This window comes from Lissotriton vulgaris, chromosome 12, assembly GCF_964263255.1.
Source record: "Lissotriton vulgaris chromosome 12, aLisVul1.2, whole genome shotgun sequence".
Lineage (NCBI taxonomy): Eukaryota > Metazoa > Chordata > Amphibia > Caudata > Salamandridae > Lissotriton > Lissotriton vulgaris.
Window position 1 is genome coordinate 714,070,214 of NC_141700.1, and position 20,511 is coordinate 714,090,724.

Consider the following 20,511-nt stretch of genomic DNA (forward strand, 5'->3'; position numbering starts at 1 on the left):
GATTCTGAACATTTTGCACCTATATTTCTCTTGCTGAGGACCTTCAAGAGGAGACGGGGGACAGCTCTAGCTGCGGGGACTTCGAGTGCACTACGACAAAGACCCTCACATTTACACAAAGCTGCAGGGGTCGCTGTGACGGCGATCATTTCCAGCTCCCAACCCCAGCGATCCGCATCAGCACAAGACTCCTAATTAAAGAAAATTACAGCAATAAACAAAAAAATCGCACACCTTCCCCACCCTCCCCTGCACACGCGCCCAAACCTGTCCGTCTGCGCCTCTACTTACAGCGCCTGGAATAAAATCAGGGCCAAAGTTATCGAGAAGGCGCTTTTCACCCTCGGCCCGGGACCCCACCAGGGTGATGGAGATGCAGTCCAGGGTCTTGGCAAGGAGGGCCGGGCCGGTTTCCACCTGTATTTTGTAGGCAGCCATGTCCTCGAGGGAAGCTCTTCGGTACTGGGTGAGAGGGGCTGAATTCCTTGTCTTTGTAAACAATGCAACTGCGCTGACGTCTTTATACACACCCGGCTCTTTATCCTCCCAAGGAGGCCGGGTAAAAATCTTACAGGTAGATGAGATGTGGGCGCGGCAATAAGTTAACAGGCAGAGCTGTTGCATGTAAGTCGTGCAACAAAAATGAAAATATGACAGACTTTTCACATTTAAAATCTCTTTATTCAATTTTGTACACCATCAGCAAACAATGCAGTCGGATCACTTGGCCTGAATATATAAGAAACACCCTGCATGAGTTTCTTCCAGAACCAGAGCCCCTCAAAGCAGCAGATCGGTGGTGGTTCACTTTTCATCAGCTGCCCAGAGTCCCCTCCACAGCGGCGGGCCATCCAAGTGTGCCCACATTATCCAGGTTTCTGGGTCGACAGACCCTACTATCCATCTGATTGGCCACTGCAATTGCGCTGCTGCATAATATAGCTCATAGTTGGATGCAACTAGGATCCCTCTTCATCCTGGGTAGAGATAAAGGTTGGTCAGCCTCACCCCGCGTCTCCCATTAGCCCAAGTTACCATCGAGTGCAGAGAAGTAATATAGTAACCTACGGACTGTTAGCATCTTAGAGCTTGCAATGTGGCCCAATGTGGAAAATGGGAAGGAGCTCCAGAAGGGAAGGGACTTCCTGATCCAAGTAACAGCAGAATTTGATGCTGCAGAGATGAACGTAGTGGGAGCTACCGCAAAGTCAGAACGACCGGCGATGAAGCTTGGGAAGATAAACAAGCAGGTTGGTCCCAGTATTCTCTTGGTTCTCAGAGCAAGTTCCAAGTTTTGAATTTTAGTTATCTGGGCCCTTCAACACCACAACCAAGGGTCCATGACTGGAGGAGCACCACGTGGGGGTTAAGGACTCGATTAGGTTGTCCCAGCTGTAGGTTCAAGATGGTAGGAGCCTATTATGTCCCTGAGGCTCTAATGGAGAGGCCAGGAAATTAGCCCTTGATAGTTCTGGATTCAAGTGATGAAGTAGGGCTCAAACATACTGCTAATTGATGGCCCATCCAGCAACACCGAACCCTCTATTGTGTGGTTATCTGGGGAGAATAAACACATTCCAACTGCCAACTACACCCAGTCATGTGACATAGGACAGATGGCAGGCACCAAAAAGCAGAGGCAGGAAAATGGCAGCTTTCTAAAAGTGCTACAGCAACAAATGATGGACAGAATGCAGAATGAATCAAATATTTACCCCAGTCTATAGATCTGGGTTAAATCCATAGTTCTCTTTTCTCACTGCGCCACCTCAATTTTGACTCAGCCATATGCAAATCAGTCTTGACCATGCTCCTCATTGAAGCATTCCAGCTTGAACTGCCAATCGGGGTCCTCCTTGGACTGGAAACAAGCATTCTCAGACCGGGTATGGGGCAGCACCTCTCATCAGCCAAGCTAGCTTGAGTCTAGTGGCACAGCAAGCAATAGACCCACATCTTGGCATAACCATCCCACTTAGGGCAAAAAGTACTGCGGCTACAAATGATGGATGGAATGCTGAATAAATGAAATATTTACCCCAAGTCAAGAGATCTGCGCTAAATTCATTGTACTTTTGCTCACTATGCCACTTAAGTTTTGCCCCAGCCGTAAGCAAATCAGTCTTGACCCTGCTCCTCAAAGTAACAGTCCAGCCCGAAATGCCAAGCGGGGTCCTCCCTGCACCGGAACCAAGCATCCTGGGACCGGTTTAGGGTAACACCCCTCATAAGCAAGGCAAGCTTGAATCCAGCAGCACAGCAATCAAGGGACCCACGTCTGGACATACTCATCCCACTTAGTGCGAAAAGTGCTGTGGCAACAAATGATGGACGGAATGCTGAATAAGCATGGGCGGATTTTGCGGATCCACGATCCGCGGATTTTGCGGATTTGCGAATCCGCGGATTTGGGGCGGGGCTTCCATGCGAGTGCAGTCACTGAATTTGAGCATCAACTAGTTTGAGCGACCATGTGTGTGTTACTATGCAATCGCCCCGACGGGCGCAGGGGTCCCTTGAGTGAGCTGTCCATCATAGTGGGTGAATGGTGCAAACCGCAAGTGTGTGGGCGGGGCCAAACGGGCAGGGCTACCATGCGAGTTCAACATGCTTCTTGTGTGTATAAAAGGTCTGAGAAAGATCAGTTCAGCAGATGAAGAGAAAGAAACCCCTGGTCACAAGAACAGCACGGGTATTGTGCTCGTGAAAGTCAAGGATGCAAAGGCCTCTATCCAGCATCACAGCTGATTTTCCACGGTAGAGTTGGGAAGAAGGCACACCTGTCCAGCCTCGACGACGCTCACGATTGTTTTTGGGCTAATGAATGAGTCACTGAATTTGAGCATCAACTAGTTCGAGCGACCATGTGTGTGTTACTATGCAATCGCCTCGAAGGGCGCAGGGGTCCCTCGAGTGAGCTGTCCATCATAGTGGGTGAATGGCGGGAAGACGGTGCAAACCGCGAGTGTGTGGGCGGGGCCAAACGGGCAGGGCTACCATGTGAGTTCACACATGCTTCTTGTGTGTATAAAAGGTCAGACAAAGATCAGTTCAGCAGATGAAGAGAAATAAGCTCCTGGTCACAGAAACAGCACGGGTATTGCGCTCGTGAAAATCAAGGATGCAAAAGCCTCTATCCAGCATCACAGCTGATTTTCCACGGTAGATTTGTGAAGAAGGCACACCTGCCTCGACGACGCTCACAATTGTTTTTGGGCTCACACAGGAAGGGCATGTTGTAACTATTTTAGGATGGCGCCGGCAAGCTGCCAGCGCCATCCTAAAATACTTACTAAATTAGCTTCAACAGGAAGCTCTAATAGATAAAATAAAGCAGGTGCGAGCACCTGCTTTATTTTATCTATTAGAGCTTCCTGTTGAAGCTAACTTAGTAACTATTTTAGGATGGCGCTGGCAGCTTGCCGGCGCCATCCTAAAATAGTTACAAGTTGACAGGCCAGCCAGGCTTCAACTTTTGCCCCCGGAATCCGCCGCTCGCGGATTTGCGAATTCGCGGTAAATTCGCGGGAGTTCGCAGATTGCAAATTTACCGAAAATTCGCAAACTTCGCGAGCGGAACGGATTTTGCGCTCATACTTAATGCTGAATGAATCAAACATTGCCCCCTAGATCTGGGTTTAATCCATCATTCTTTTACTCACTACGCTACCCTAGATATGACCCAGCCATTTGCAAATTAGTCTTCACCCTGCTCCTCATTAACCCGGGGCGGTAAAATCCGCTCGCGGAGTTTGCGGATTTTTGGCAACTTCACAGTAGAATGCGGAGTTACCAAAAACTCAGTGCTCTGCAGCATAGTGGAGTTGTTTTCATCTTTGCGCTTTCAAAATGCATTTCCGTGCACGTGGTAGCAGCTTACTGTGATCCGTGCATTCGCTAACGAGATTTCCTATCCGTCCACGTGCGCTACGAGATTTGGCAGCCGGCCGCACGGTCCTAAGAGAGTGTGCGATCGCGAACATGTCATTCAGGCGCGCCATCGAACATCCGGCGGGAGTTCCGTGAAGATCGCGATGCCGAACACTCAGAATTTGCAATCTGGTAAAGAATATCTCTTGAGCAGCATAAAACCTTCTAGAAAATGATGATTTGGAATAAATAAACTCCTCAGATTGACATTTGGCTGTACATTTTTATGCAAGGAATCCTTTTTTAGACTTTTTCTTTTTTTTTAAGACAAAGGAAGTGCCCCAGGGGTTCCAACTTCCTGTTCCTGCCAGCAGGCTCCTTCCAGTGCTTTCTCCATTTCCAGTTCACTTTTCATTTGGATTTGGAGCTGGAAGGATCACTCTTTTGGCCTGCTGCATCACATACCATTGAATTTGAGGACTTTTAGATTTGAGACTTATAAGTAAGTTAGAGAATTGGTGTTGTTTGTTTGATGGGGGCATTGCACCTACATTTATTTTGTACCTTTCACATTTTTTTTTAAATTTAATATTGTGTTTGGCCTGTAGTTTCAGCAGGTGCCTAGTTGTTTTTCTTTCTATGAATTTTTCTACTGGTTTTGTTTTGTACAGAAAAAAAATGAACTACATTTTTTCCAACTTTTGCAATCAATTTGCAATATTTATTTAATTCACTAGCCCAGAAGTCTGGCCCAATAGGCCTTTGAGCCAGTAGGCCCAGAGCTACTCATGGGTGCATGAAACAACTGTTTCTGTGGTGTCTGTTGAATTTAAACATCATTTAGGGCATGGATGGCATTGGATTAAATTTCAAAATATGTTTTTTTGGGGTATTTCACTTTCTTTGGTGTGTGTTAAATAAATGCCTTTGTTGTATGTATGTGTGGTGTGGTTGTACTTGTGTAACTTTCCAACCTGTGGATTTTTGTTTTTGCATTTTTGCATTACAGCTGTGCTGTTTAGCATGCTTTCTTTGTCTGGCCATATTATATACCTGCTTGAGTTGATTTCATTGTTTTCCAGGCCTCCTGCTTGTTGTGACTGTGAATGACCATGTGGCTGGGTGCCATTTTGTGGGGGTAGAGTAGTAGTGTGCTGCTTTTTGCCATATAGGCCTGCACGTCTTTCCCTTGTTCCTCTTGGCTTACTGCTTCCATCCCCTTTGCCAGCTGCAGCTCCTTGAATGGCGTGAGACGCTAATTAATGACAAACAGGTTCCACTTCCATTACATTTGTTTTTATTTTGTTCTTCTTCTTTCCTATCCTTCCTGAGAGTACACAGTATACCATGAAAGCCCTTGTTGTCAAAGTGGCCCCACTGTTGCTATGTTTTTTTAATAACTGAGTTAATAAAATGTAATAATGTAACACTAACAAGTGTGACCACCACACACTAAGTTATATATTATATTTGTATGTTTGTACTAGTAGTAATCCAGAGAAGAAAATTACCTCCCAAGTAGTCAGCACTGCCAGTTGAGGATGTGGGTGGAGCAACTAGAGTAAGTGGGTGGAGTCACTGGTAGAAGTGGGTAGAGGTGGGGGAAGTGGGTGTGGCCTCCTACAAAAATTTGAGAACCTGCACTTCATATTTTACAAATTTATCTTATTACTCAAAGTATTTCAACCTTTAGTGGCTTAAAACAAGCCAGATTCCTTGCTTCTTTACCATTTTATCTGTACATACCTGACATGTCGAAACACCTTGATTTAGGGCTTGACACCGAAATTAGAACAGCCTAATATAGGCCTATGAAGATGATCTTGCTATTTTCTCAAAGACCCATTGAGGTCTCCAACACCAGAGTAATCATCTTAGTGCATATTCAAAAGCAACTGCCTAACAGTTAACTTAACAAAAATTGAGTTATTTGAAAATCTGCTGAAAGTGCCAAATGGGAAATTAGTGACTCGAACATCTTACCCATATCTTGGAGTAATTATTGAAAAAAATTAAATGCAACGATGATATCAGAGCCCTAAAAGGTTTTTTAATATGGTATAGAATAAGGATAATTGCTCATGTCCTCTCTGCCAAGGTGGGGTTTCAGGAGGCTCACATGCATCACCCTGTGGGGGGATCTGAGGATACCAAGGTTCACCAAGTAGGTGACTTCCCTCATCCTCCCCAGCACTATGTAGGATCCAGTCCATTTGTTCTGTAGGGCAATGGGAGCCTCGCTCTTCATAACCCACAACTTTTTGTAGACCTGGTATTCCACCAGGGTCACTTTTTGGACATACCAATACTTGAGCAGCCCCTGTTTAGCTCTTGTGACATTGCAGAAATCTGTGTTAACAACCCTCCTATTGTACATCTAGCACCCCATATTTGATCCCACCACCATTAAAAGTCCTTGACAAAACCTCAATAACTAAGGCATGGCTCAAAAACAAGAATCAAGAAAATTCTCTCTAGATTTGTTCTGGATGCTATTTTGGATCTCGCTCTATAGAAACCCCATCTGGATTACACTCAAACCACTTGAGCTCAAGGTTTGTGGAGCAACTGGTTGTGTTTTTGAAACTCCCAGAGACTTATCTCAAAATTCTGAGAACCCATTTCGACCCATCGGATTTGGAAGCCCCATCTGATTCTCAGCAACTTTCGATGATGAGAACTGAAATCAAAAAGCATCAAGAAAGTTAGTTAAAAATGAAAAAGGAGCACACACGGAGGCTAAAGAAATAACATAATGCAATGGGCGAAAGAATAAAACTAGGATTTCAAAAGACATTTCAAGACAATTATGATATGCTCATTTGATCAATGGCTATCTTTAAAAAATAAACAGTCCATTTAATAGAAAGTGAAGAAATCTAATAAGGAAAGAGTTTTCTAGGCAATCATTGTATTAATAAATCTTAGAGTTAGAGACTATTTTAAGTTGGTGCAAAGAGAGATGTGGAGTATTTTCATACTGCGCAAAGACTAATAGTTGAGACTTTATTCTGGAAATTTTCCTGGGGCATGAAAATAGTGCTCTGAAAGGGAAAACACATTTTCAAGTGATATTAACTTAAAATAACCTCTTGCAAACTCTCTTATAGGTGATTCTGCAATGCATCTTTAATTGTAAAGCAATCCATTGGCAATACCGATAAGTAAAAAGTAAAAAGAAGACAATTGGCTTATTGTTTGCTTGTATATTGTCTAACAGGAAACCAACTCAAACAGAGAAACTGAGAGCTAGATTAGTACTTACATGGTAAAGGTTGTTGAAGAAACACCTACCCAATAAATAGAAGAGAACAATTCTTCAGAGGGGATGTTTCTGAAGATCTCCATCATCTACCATTTAGTTTCCCGGGCACAATTTCACTTCTTGAACAGGGTTTTAGTCTGTCTCTCCATTCTACGTGTGAGTGAGCAAGATACCTTGTATGGGCAGGTGAATCTTTCCTATCTCTTGCTAGTCTAGTCAAGATACAGTTCAGTCCCCACAGGAGTTTATTTAGAGGTTTTACTATCAAGGACTGTGCCACTGGCCTCCAAGTGCTTATTAGCATGCTTTGCCATGTACATAGTCTATGATGTCCTGCTTAAGTTTTTTGAAAGGTTTCTCCTACCCTTCTCACACATGTCTTAAGCAACCTCTGATAGGGTGTCCATACACAAGAACAAAGAGGCTGAATCTCATTTCCTTCCTGTATGCCTTAAGGTAGGAAAATATATGGCATGGTAGCAGGATATCCTACTTCTGTCAGAGTTTCTCAGATAACCCCGTAATCATGCTTTTGGAGGTCTTGTTGAATCTTTTCCACAAACCTACTTGTTTGGGGGTGATAAGAGGTTGTGAACTTGTACGTCATCCCACACTCATCCCACATAGCCTTCAAATAGGTAGACCTGAAGTTTGACTCCTACCTGAGATTATTACTTTGAGGAACGCCACTCTGGTTAGGGGGCCAATCAGGTCCCTAGCTATTAGGGGATCAGTTGCCATCCTCAGATGTGTGGCTTCAGGCTAACCAGTGGCTCAGTCTTCCGCCTACCAAGATAAACCTGTGCCCTGAGGCTACCTTAGTATCTAGAGGCCCATCAATATTATCCCTAACCTTTTAAAAGATGTGCCCACCACCACTGGCAGTGGGCTGAGAGGAGCTTTTAATTGCCCTCCTGTCTTAACAGACAGTGCAGGAATGACAGAACTCATTCACCTAGTCAGACATCTAGGACCAGTAAAAGTGCAGGATTAGGTCTTCTCCAAATGCCTGGTAAAGTGGATACCATGGGCTGCATTTAAGAAAAATGCACTGTACTGCTGCAGGACTATAAGTCTCCTAGATGCCCTAGTTTTTGGGTCTTTGGCCTTGCTTTGCAGGATAAACTCTTCCCTGTAGATCCTGTGGGTTCCACTGGTATCCCCCTGTTCCTGGATCTCCACTTTGCACTAAATGACTTCAAGAGTTTAACAGTTTTTCTATGCCTGTCAGAATTCCCCCTGGGTGGTCCTCCATGCCCATGCAACTGAGAGTTCTGACAGGTCTCCAAAACTGGATAGTCTCCCACTTTACCCTCCAGTTCCACCCCTTTGTGGTCAGATTCCTACTAGGTTATGGGAAGTTTTGAGGTGGGTTTCTAATACCCCTGCCTTTCTTCTTAACTGCTGGAACCAGGGCCATTGATCTAGACTCCTGGCTCCTTTGACTTTTCTGATGGGCTATTTGGGCCCTTGTGGTGACATACAGCCACTCAGGCAGCCACAACATTTCAGCATGGGTCCTCCTCTGCCCAGGTGGAAGTCTCAACATCATTGCCCACCAGGCACTCCACTTCCATAGAAGGCTCATTGATGTCTTCGCACGGTCAGTAACCCAACACCATTCAAAGGTGACTATCACCATGGGGCATGGGGCAAAACATAATCTCATTATTTGTATTGACTATCCTATGGAGAAGGACTGGGATGATCTGCTTTGTGGATACTAGCCTTTCAATCACATTAGAAGTATTGGCTCCTGTGTCCCTCAGAGTCTCTACTTTGGTCCCACTGATGGTAGTTTGCTTCCCATTCTTCACCATAATGGGAGGCAAGGTGTCCATGATCTCAACATCTGCCCTAACCAAGCGGACTAAGGTGGCTTTAGTCCAACCCCAGGTTTCCCCTGCGACCAAACTGCACTCAAGTTCCCACACTCGCACTTCTTTTCTGACTGTCCGCAGGTGAGAGGCATCTTGGAACAGACAGAGTAAGCAGTTTGGGCACTTCCCAGCCTCCGAAAGCTTCAAAAGGGCCTCATTACCCTGTATCTCCCCTTATTTAGGTGTCCATGTGGATAGCATTTTGGGGCCTGTATGAAAACATTATCTTGTTGCTCTTGTATCTTCTCTGAGGGAGGGGTCTGGGCACCTTTCCTAGGGATCCAGTGGGAAATGTTAGCACCCTAGTGCTCACCCACACATCGCCTGCTTTTTCAAGCTACCTGGGTTCAATCAACTTCAAATCCACCAGATGCTAGTCTGTCACAGAAAAGTAATCACACAAAATGTGCTTTTTCATAATCAATTCGGAACTATTAGTTGAGAACCATAATCCTTTTTAGTGTGAATCACTAAAGTTACTAAATTAACCTGAGCTCAACCACCCTGGTAGCTATGGCACAGAGCAGACAAGCTTAACTTGGAGGCAGTGTGGAAAGTATGTATACAATATCAAAACAGTAATAAAGTCAAAACACAAGGAAATTCCCATTTGAAAAATAGAGTAAATTTTAATGAATAAAATGACAGGAAATTGACAAAAATCAAATGAGGGAAACCAGAGAGGCTCTCAGGGCCTTTGAGACAACACTTGAGGGTCAAGAAGACTCACTCCAGACAAAGTCCCAAGCAGTGTTCAGGCAGGTCTAGTTGTAATTGGTCTCCTGGGGAGTTACAGGAAAGGCCTCTTGCGGCTTTTTGTGTCTCTGTAGCTTTTACAGGAGGTCAGCTTTATTTCCATTGCAGTCCACTTATTGGTCCTGGATACAAGAAGGAGAGCAGGTCCAGGCTTCTCGACGTGTCTCAGTTGTCAAACAGCAGGTTCATTCATCTTCTGATCTTTCACAGGCCCAGTAGTGTTCTGAGGATGGCACTGTGGGTGCCACGTGTATTGCTGCTTTACATGCCTGCCTACCAGAGCCCAGGAATCGTTTCCAGTACTCTTCAGATGTGAAGCCAAACAATTCCACTAGTGCATCCTTCAAAAGGGGGTATACATCAGCTACCTTTTCCCCAGGGGCATGCATTATATGCCTACAAACTGTAACTATCATCACCCACAATAGTGTTGCGTGTTCTCCTTGTGCATTCTCACTACTCTTTCAAAGGTGGTAAACCATGTATCTGTGTCATTCCCCATAACAAAGCTATGCCACACATCTTTTGCAAATGAAGGTTGTGCAGCCTTGCTGTAGACACCTCACTGTTGTTGCCACCAACAGCATTGGACTTTTGCAGTCTAATCACCCTTCTTTTCCTCGAAAGCTTATTTCTTTTCCTTCAGTTGTAGCTTTTTTTGTCCAGGGCTGTAACAGCCAGCTTGATCTGTAGCTCACTCTTTGAATACTTATCATCGTGCTCCATCTTGTGAATGGCCTGGGGCTATTGGAGCCTTCATTACCTTTAAATCTAGAAGGTGCATAAGAAAATCCATGTTGTGGCAAAAGTCCCCTGCATCCTTCTCTCTACTTCTTCAGGCTCCTCATTCTCCTCTCTGGGGATCTGTAGTCTGAAAACTTCTCCTTATGCTCTTGTTTTTTTTTCATAATCCACCTTCCTGGCATCCAGGCCCATCTACAGCTTTTTTGCTTGCATTTATCCTTTATCTCCAGCACAGTAACACTAAACAAAACAAAAACATTTAAGTTGTAAAAATGTAATAATAAATAATTTGGCAAAATCAGTAATGACTCAATCAATGATATAATGGCAATTAATAATCATTTTTTAAAAATTGTTGTCAATGATATGTAGGAATTTTTAAGCTCAGTTCAATAGCTGTGTGGTACTACTAAATACTAATTCCATTTCTGAATACCAATGTGAGAAAGTGGATTATTAGTTGGAGTGATGGGAGTCCACCATGATTAATAAGGTCACTTATTCTGCTAGGCCCAGTCAAAGGTTTCATTTATTTAAACCTGAGATCAACCCTTGCTAGCTTTGGCACAAAGCAAACATACTTAACTTACAAATATGTGTAAAGCATTAAGGGGATAAATTCCGATTCCGGTCGGAAGTGCTCCGAACCATGCTTGGAGCCCTTCCGACCGCCTCGGAATGTGTGATTTCTTTCTGACCGAGCCATTCTGATGGGCTCGGTAGGAATGGAATCCGACTTCGATTTCCGGATGGCCTACGGCGGGCTCGGAGAGCCCGTCAGCCATCCGGAAATTCTTCAGTACTCCCCTGGTCACCTCTTTACGACCGAGGGAGTACGATGGCAGTTTTTCACAGCCTTTTCGTGCCGGTGTTTATGGCACGAAAAGGCAGTTGAAAACTGTCTCTGGGGGCCCCCCGCAGGGCCCCCATGGGTGCGAGGCCGCCAAATGGCGGCCTGGGGCACCTATGGTGCACCTCTGTTGATCCCTGCAACAGGTGGCAGGCACCTTGGGGTGCTGGCCACATGGTGCAGGGATGAATTGCACCCCTGCTTTACACAATGGAGGCATGCATTCTGCTCGGAATGCTTGCTTCCATTACGTACCATATGAATGCGACCAAACAGGGTTTGGTCGCATTGTACTTGCAGGGCCGTAACCGACGACAGCAGGTCAGTCGGTTACGGCTCCTGACCGATGTCGGACAGACCTGAGTCCGTCCGACATTGGTATAGGCCCATAAGAAGTAAGAAAACAGTTAAAAGGAGAAGTGTGGCTCAATGATTAGAGCGGCAGACCCTGATGCAGAGGTCTAGCCCGGGACCAGGGTTCAATTCCCCGCCTCGGCGGGTCTTGGGCTCCAAAAGAAAATTCCACGGACCTGAAAATTCTCGCCTCAGTGCCTATTCCAATCATGGAGTCCCACTCTGCAACTCTGGGCAATAGCTTGCTTAATCTCCACAACGGCCCCCACAACGCTAAGGATGCCTGGCCTCCACCTTGGGGGTGCCCAGGAGTGTACGCCTCACAGGGAAAGCCAGGATGGGTTCCACAGCAGTATTTGTACAAGCGCCTTGAGACCATTGCGGGTGAGTAGTGCGCTAGACATGTATCAATTTACAATTTTTTATTTACAAAAGGTGAAAGACACAATACAATAAAATGGCCAATCCAATTTAAAGAATTAATTTAAAATTTAATAAACAAAACATATGTGAATTTTAGAACATTGAAGTGAATACCACAAAGTGCTAATGGCAATTAATAGGCATGGTAGACTGGGACCTAGGCACGATTTGAGGCCAATCACAATGGAGGACAGGTCTGATCCACCAAGCAGGTTTGACATGAAGAGAGGTTTTACTTTGGGATTTAGTCTCTGGAATGAAATTCAGAATCCTTCAGCGAGGCAAGGCAGCAGGCTGTATCCAAATAAGTACTCTCAAAGTTGGATAGGTATTCAATGAGGTCCCACTAAATTCATTGGTTTTAGATGGAAAAGCTACAAGCTGATATAGTTAAAATGTTGCACCCAGGGAAGTCTCACTGGCGGGAAAACTTTTTTTGCAAGTGTCTCAAGTGGAATATGACTATACTAGTTGGGAGGCTATGAAGATGCACTACAGACAAATGTATGTTCTAAAAAATCCCATAGGGATATTATTAAAAGATTGAACACAATGTTTTATAAAAATGTCTAATTTGATTTTGTGTAATCAATTTGTATATATTCCATAAAATCATGCATATGTTTTTAAAGGTAGTTTTTCAATGAATTACTTTTGCAAATTGTTTCTATTAAGTTTTGAAATCCAATTCCATCCATAGTTTATGGGTACAAAGTATGAATCAAGACTGTACCCTCGTAGACAATATTTCTACCGCCAGGACTGACAAAATTTTCCATGAAGGGATAGTCTTGATTTATACACTGTACCCATAAACATGGAATTTGCTTTGTTCAAAGTCAACATGGCAGTTTAAAACTGCATTTAGGCTGCAGCGGCAGGCTTGGAACATGCTTTAGGGTGCTACTTAATTGGATGGTACAGTAAGTGCTGCAGATGTTAGCCAATCAAACCATGTTTAGGGTAGTGAGCACAAGCAGTTTAGCACTGGTTAGCAGTGGTAAAGTGCACAAAGTCCTAAGACCAACAAAATCAAATTCAACAAAAAGGGGAGGAAAAAGGGCAAAAGGTTTGGGAGTGACCCAGCAGAGAGGACCAGATACAACAATAGTAGAGAAGGAAGTACCCTTAATTATAACTTTATGCAGCTTTCTACTTGGGAAAATCCAGGGGACAGTTTCCACTCCAATGTTAAAATATTGACCCCCTACATTAATATACAATCAAATTCATCAGTTGCTCAAGCACATGGCATGGCGCAAAATCATACCAATTTATTTTAAAGAGAGGATAACAGTATTCATTTTAAAGACAGGCCCATTTGTTTATTGAATAACCTGCAAAATATTTTTTTCAATAAATGTGAACAATGGATTGTAGAGAAAAACCTTTGTCCCCTTTCCAGTCTGATTATAGAATTAAAATCAGCACAGGGGACCTAGCCTTCAGGCTTTCACTGATTTTCTGGAAATATATTACATTAAAGAAAGATCATTTATATGTCACATTCGTGGATAGGAGGGCAGCATTTGACCTAGTTACCAGACATCTTCTGTGGAGATCCCTTGGGTGTGTGGGCTTTTTGGAGTCAGTACTGACAATCCTTATTAGGCTTCTTGAAAACAACTATGCGGCATTGCACTAGCAGGCAGGGGGAGCTCTCAGAAAAAACATTCTTATCCGTAGCGGTGTGCTGCAAGAATGTGTTTTGGCCCCCTAAACTCTTCTCTTGCTATGATAATGATGTTGGTGAGACACTGTGGGACAGCAGACACAACTTCCCCAAATGAAATGTTTCACTTCTTCCAGCCCTACTTTTCGTAGATGATTCACTGCTATTATTAAGAACTTCAATGGGCATACAGATCATGTAGTCCATGCAGGTCTTTCAGGAGGAACATTTGCCTAGGGAGTACCCTTCAGGAAAAGGTGGAAAGATTGACTACCTCGGAATCAAAGTTGATAGTAGATTATCTTGGATTCCACAATTGAGAAGGATAGGGCTATACTTCAGCACAGGGCTGTGTCAATGTTTTAATTTTAACATTCGATAATTTCTAAATCAGTTTCACTAGCCCTGGTGGTTTATAAAGCAGATGTACAAGCCCGTGCTTTGTATGGAGCAGTAATAAGGGCTTTGAAAATCCCAAGGCATTATCTTTAGAAGAGAATTATTTTATCTGAGCTCTCCTTTGGTTACCCTTCAGGAAAAGGTGGAAAGATAGATTACCTAGGAATCAAAGTTGATAGTAGATTATCTTGGATTCCACAATTGAGAAGGATAGGGCTATACTTCAGAACAGGGATGTGTCAATGTTTTAACTATAGCATTCAATAATTTCAAAATCAGTTTCACTAGCTTTGGTGGTTTATAAAGCAAATGTGCAAGCAGTATTAAGGGCTTTGAAAACCCCAAGACATTATCTGTAGGTGAGAATGATTTTGTTTGTGCTCTCCTTAGGTTACCCGATAGTACCCCTTTGGTACCTTTATATTTTGATATCACGCTAAAGGAGATGTTTTAAGGCATGGGCAAAGAAGGCTCAATCCCAGGGCCCCAGCCTCAGATCTATAGAGTCTCGCCCTGAAGAGCTTAAATAATAACTAAACAGATTGTAGTGTTTATGTTTAAGTGTTTAGAGACAAACCAAACTTCTTTTGGGTCAAATTCTTACTTTTTATGCTTATTTCACAAAAAGCAACGTCCTGTAAGACATATCTATGTAGGTATGGCCAACAAAAACAACATCTGATAAGATTTTCAGTTATTCTATGTCCCTGTTTCAAGACAAATGAAACATGGTAGATTTTAATAAGCTTACCTTGGACCATCTTTGTGGGAATCAGTAGTCACTTTTGAAAGAAAATCAACCCATCTGAACGAAAGCAACCATCTTCCGAGCCTTCAGGAACATGCAGAGCTGAATCAAAAAAACCTACGTTTTTGTCACAGTTTTTGCATTTTTTAAAGAGGTAGCCCATTTCTCCAACTTTTTGTACTTTCAACCTACTTCCTGTATGTATTGCAAACCATTGTAAAAACCATGGATGATCCAGGAAAGCTATATATTTCTGAAAAGTAGACAGAATCTTAAATTATGCAAGGGGTCATATATGTAGATGCTTCAAGGTTTTCCCAAAGAAACTAGCTGTTGAAATAAGGAAATATTGAAAATGAGTAGAACAATGCAGCCATTTGTGAATGAAATGAAATTAAATGAAAAGACCATTTATATAGCGCAATAGCTACCCTCAGGCATCCTAGCGCTGCGGACATCATGCTTATTCCGCGACAGTTCTGGGCTTTTCAGGTTTATTAAAAAGCCAGGTTTTTAGGAGTTTACGAAAGACGAGCAACTTGGGCTCCGATCGGAGTTGGAGAGAGAGGGAATTCCAGAGCTTGCAAGAGTTGTGGGAGAATGAACGGCCTCCACACCTGGCTTTCTTGAACCTAGGTATTACGGCCAGGAATGAGGAGCCTGATCTGAGCTGTCTGGATGGGTGTAAGTGATTATCAGAGGATGATTGATGTCGTCACCTGTCCCCCAGAAGGATCGGTGTGCGATGCACATTGCTTTAAATGGAATTCTTTCCCTAATTGGGAGCCAATGGAGATCCTTGAATCTGGTTTTGACAGGAAGGCGACGGGGGATTTGGAAGAGGGTTCTACTGCGCAGTTTTGGATAATTTGCAGTTTGTTTAAGGTGGTCTGAGGAGCTCCTAGATACAGGGCATTTCCAAAGTCTAGACGGGACAAGAGTAAACCCTGGACCATTATCTGTCTTGCGTGAAAGGGTAGCAAGGGAAGGACTTTGAGCAAAAGTCTTAGAAAGCCGAAGCAGGTGGCCGAGAGTTTGGCCTCCTGACAATTAAACTTAAGGGACTTATCAAGCCTGATGCCCAGGCTTTTGATTGTGTCTTTAGGTGCGGGGGCCAAAACTAGGCAAGGGGGCCAGAATGGATCAATGGTGTTGTTAATGACACTGCCCAGGAGCATAAGCTCCGTTTTATCCCCATTCAATTTGAGGCAGGAGGATGTCATCCACTCGTATACTGCTTCAAGGCAGTTCTTGAGGCTATTGGGTGCGTTTTGTGGGGGTTTGAGAGCCACCACCAGCTGAGTATCGTCCGCATAGGTGATGATTTTTACTCCGAAGGGGCGAACGATCCCAGCTAGGGGGCTCATGTATATATTAAATAGTGTAGGGCTCAGGGAAGAGCCCTGTGGTACACCGCAGCCAAGGGGCTTGCTGGGGGACGTGTAGTCACCCTCAAAGACCTGGAAGGAGCGGTTGGGCAGGAAAGATTTGAATCAGGTGATTGCAGTACCCAAGATTCCCTTGCTGCTGAGTCGGTGAAGTAGGATGTTATGGCTCACAGTGTCGAAGGCGGCACTTAGGTTAAGGAGGATGATGGCAGCGGAGCCCCCATTGTCTAGGATCCTCCTCGCTTCCTCCGTTATGGCAACCTGGCCAGTTTTGGTCCCGTGGAGGGGGCTGAAACCGGTCTGGGTGGGGTCTAAGAGGGTGTTTGGCTCTAGATACTCTGTTAGCACTGCGTTCGCGTGTTTTTCAAGAATTTTACTTAGCCAAGGCAGTAAAGAGATCAGTCGGTAGTTGGCAGGATTGTTTTGATCAAGATTTGTTTTTTTTAGAAGGGCTTTAACCATGGCTTGCTTCCATGGGATAGGGACGATGCCAGTGGATAGGGAGGTTTTGAGTAATTCCAGTATGGTAGGTAAAATATGATTAGTGACTGAGAGTAAGGTGCGTGGTGGGGCAGGGTCATTAGGGGAGCCAGATTTTACCTGACGCATGATAGATTCTAAGGTGGTGGGGTCTAAAGGGAGGAAGTGGTCAAGTGTGGTGAGAGGCTGAGGCTTAGGTTCAGGAGGTTTCATTGTCTCGGTCAGGGGTATGTGAAAAGAAGTATAGATAGTTTCAATTTTGCGACTAAAAAAGTCAGCAAGTTGTCACAAATGGTTTGGGCATCCAGGGAATCTAGGTGTTTTTCTGGTAGCCGAAGTAGAGTTTTAGCAATGCAATATATTTCCTTGGGTTTGGAGGCCGCTTCGATGATTTTTTTCCCCAAAGAAAGATGCCTGCATGCGTTAAATGCTCGCTTTATATGTTTTAATCGCGGCTTTGTAGTCAATTTTTCTAGAGGGGGAGAAGTCAAGGCGCCATTTCCTTTCCAGCTTTATAAAGGTGCATTTCAAATCCCTTAGTTCTGGGGAGTACCCAGGGGCAGTCTTGTTGCTGCATTTAGATACAGTGGGTTTTATAGGGAGCACGGAGTTCAGTGAGTTAGAAATCCAAGTGTTGTAGTTCTCATTGGCCAGAATGGGGTCAGAGATACTGGGGGGGTCTGGATATTTCGAGACTAGCTCCCCACTCGGCTAGGGAGAGTTTCGACCAGTTACGGCCTTTGCGGGTTCTTGGAGGTATAGGGAGGTATGTATCAGAAGTGTATCAAGATAGGGGGATAAGGAAGTGGTCAGTCCAAGGAAGGGGGGAGGGTGCCCCTACTTGAAGATCTGGGCAATTGGAAAAGATGGGGTGGAGGAGATGGCCCTTGATATGGGTCGGGTCAGGCACTAGCTGTTTTAGCTGCAGGGCTGAGAGGCTGGAGATCATTTCTCGGGCGTTGGGATTTGCGGAGTCATCAAAATTAATATCATTGAGGTCCCCTAGGAGGGTAGAGTTGGAAGGGCTAAAGGCCAGGTTCGCTATAATCGATGGGAGGGGTCTGTAGAACTGCCCTGGAGGACCAGGCGGGCGGTATAAGAGAACCGCAAGAAGGTGCTTGTGGGGGAGAACTCTAAAGAGAAAGGGAGACTATCGCAGTCTGGGATTAAGATGGAAGAACTACGACATCCGTTGCCATTTCTGTAGATGACTGATAAGCCTCCTCCCCTTCCAACTTTGCGATCACCGCAAAGTATTTGATAGGCTTGGGGGAGGTCTTGGACGAGGTCGGGCTCTGACTGGGTATGCAGCAATGTCTCTGTCAGGAATAAGATGTCGGGGTTAAGCTCATCTAGCAACATAACAAATTCTTAAGAATGTTTAGGGAGAGACCTACAGTTTAGGAGGTACATGCTATGTAGCGCAACTTTAGGTGGGGAAGTGGGGTGGAATCGAAAGCCACATTGCGGGCAGATGGTGTGTTGGGCCGCAGGGTCCCAGGAAGAGAGGCATGTGGCGGGGTTTGCTCTTCTTAGCTTATGCAGAGAGTTTGGACTGTAACTCCTGATATGGGGAGATGCACAGGCAGGGATTGTGGCCCCTGGCCCTGGCCAGTCGCGGACGGGTGCAGACAGGCTTGCCTTTGGCGCGCCTTCAGCGCTCCGCCAGCGCGTCCACTGCGCTTGCACATGAGCTTCCCCCTAAATAGGATCTGAGCGAGAAGAAGCTAGAGCGTTAACCGCGATTCCCAATCCAGGGGGCCCTCCGAACAAACGGCACAAGCAGCGTCTGACCGGGGCCGAGGAGCAACCAGGAATGAAGTAAGGTTTTATGAGATTGGTATTGTTTGTAAAATATACAAGTATTGGTGAGACAAAAACTCTGTGCAATTTTAAAAGATAGACAAAATTTCAAGTGCCCCTACCGCACCACAGCTGACAGCGGCCTAGCTGTGTCCGCTGGCATGCGCATGAGCTTCCCCCTAAATAGGATCTCCGAGAAAAAAAGCTAGAGCGCTAACAGCGATTCCCACTCCAGGGGGCCCTCCGAACAAATGGCCCAAGCCGTGTCGGACCGGGGCAGAGGAGCAACCGGGCATGAAATAAGGTTTTATAAGATTAGTATTGTTTGTAAAAAAAACAAGTATTGGTGAGACAAAAACTCTGTGCAATTTTGAAAGATAGACATAGTTTCAAGTGCCGTTACTGCACCGCAGCTGACAGCGTCCTAGCTGTGTCCGCTGCGCGTGTGCATGAGCTTCCCCCAAAATAGGATCTGAGCGAGAAAAAGCTAGAGCGCTAACTGCGATTCCCACTCCAGGGGGACCTCCGAACAAACGGCACAAGCCGCGTCGGACCGGGGCCGATGAGCAACCGGGAATGAAGTAAGGTTTTATGAGATTGGTATTGTTTTAAAAAAATACAAGTATTGGTGAGACAAAAACTCTGTGCAATTTTAAAAGATAGACGTAGTTTCAAGTGCCCCTACCGCACCGCAGCTGACAGCGTCCTAGCTGTGTCCGCTGCGCGTGCGCATGTGCTTCCCCCTAAATAGGATCTGAGCAAGAAAAAGCTAGAGCGCTAACTGCGATTCCCACTCCAGGGGGCCTTCCGAACAAACGGCACAAGCCGCGTCAGACTGGGGCCAAGGAGCAACCGGGAATGAAGTAAGGTTTTATGAGATTGGTATTGTTTTTAAATAATACAAGTATTGGTGAGAAAAAAACTCTGTGCAATTTTAAAAGATAGACGTAATTTCAAGTGCCCCTACTGCACCACAGCAGACTGCGGACTAGCTGTGTCCGCTACGCGTGCGCATGAGCTTCCCCCTAAATAGGATCTGACCGAGAAAAAGCTAGAGCGCTAAGCGCGATTCCCACTCCAGGGGCCCTCCGAACAAACGGCACAAGCCGCGTCTGACTGGGGCCGAGGAGCAACCGGGAATGAAGTAAGGTTTTATGAGATTGATATTGTTTTTAAAAAATACAATTGTGACATATTGTGACATTGTTTCCTTGTGTACATTGTTATCACAATGGCTGATTTACAAAAGCAATGTACCATTACGCTTGCTAAACCTTTTTGGTTTTGAGAATATATAGCGTTTTTAGGTTCTCAAAGAACCAAATCCATTGGCAATGGATGTCCTCATCCATTGGCAGGTTATTCTGTCATTTAAATCATTTTTCGTCTACCTAATGCAACATAGCTAGGCTATCCTGTTTCAGGTTTAAACCAATAATAACAGATATTATCCCCCTGAAAGGGAAATAGCCCTCATAAGTATAAACATATAACACTGAGAAACACCTGCATAACCACAAATTAAAATCCAATTCAAAGAAATAAAAGTGAGAGATAATTAGTTATTGGTATGTCTTTCTGTAGGAACCAACACAATGGAACTTTGTTATACAAGGTAACAGTAGGGAAGTCTGGTCTATTATTATTCTGCTTGAGCTTTGTTGTTTAGAGATGTCACTATTCATTCTTCTTCCATTTGTTGCTGCAGTTTTGGATTAAATTTGCAAGGTGTTTTAGGTCTGATGTAATGATTTATTATGCTCCAGAACATCTGGTAACATTAAAAGCATTTGATCTTTCTGCAGTGCTTCTTTCTTTCGCTGTTTTGTGAAATGGCTGGCTCACAAGAATCTTGGCTAATATACACTGTCATATTTAC

General features: G+C 44.5%; 1 protein-coding gene across 3 annotated transcripts in view; it reads right to left on the reverse strand.

Moving 5' to 3' along the window:
* LOC147678093 (hydroperoxide isomerase ALOXE3-like) overlaps positions 1–479 on the reverse strand; it is a 227,913-nt gene extending 227,434 nt beyond the window's left edge. For all 3 annotated transcript variants that reach the window (XM_086946569.1, XM_086946568.1, XM_086946567.1), the window contains exon 1: positions 292–479. In XM_086946569.1, coding sequence (XP_086802695.1) covers positions 292–438 — 147 coding nt within the window. In that variant the 5' untranslated portion in view covers positions 439–479. The remainder of the gene's footprint in view (positions 1–291) is intronic.
* Positions 480–20,511: the final 20,032 nt, after the last annotated feature.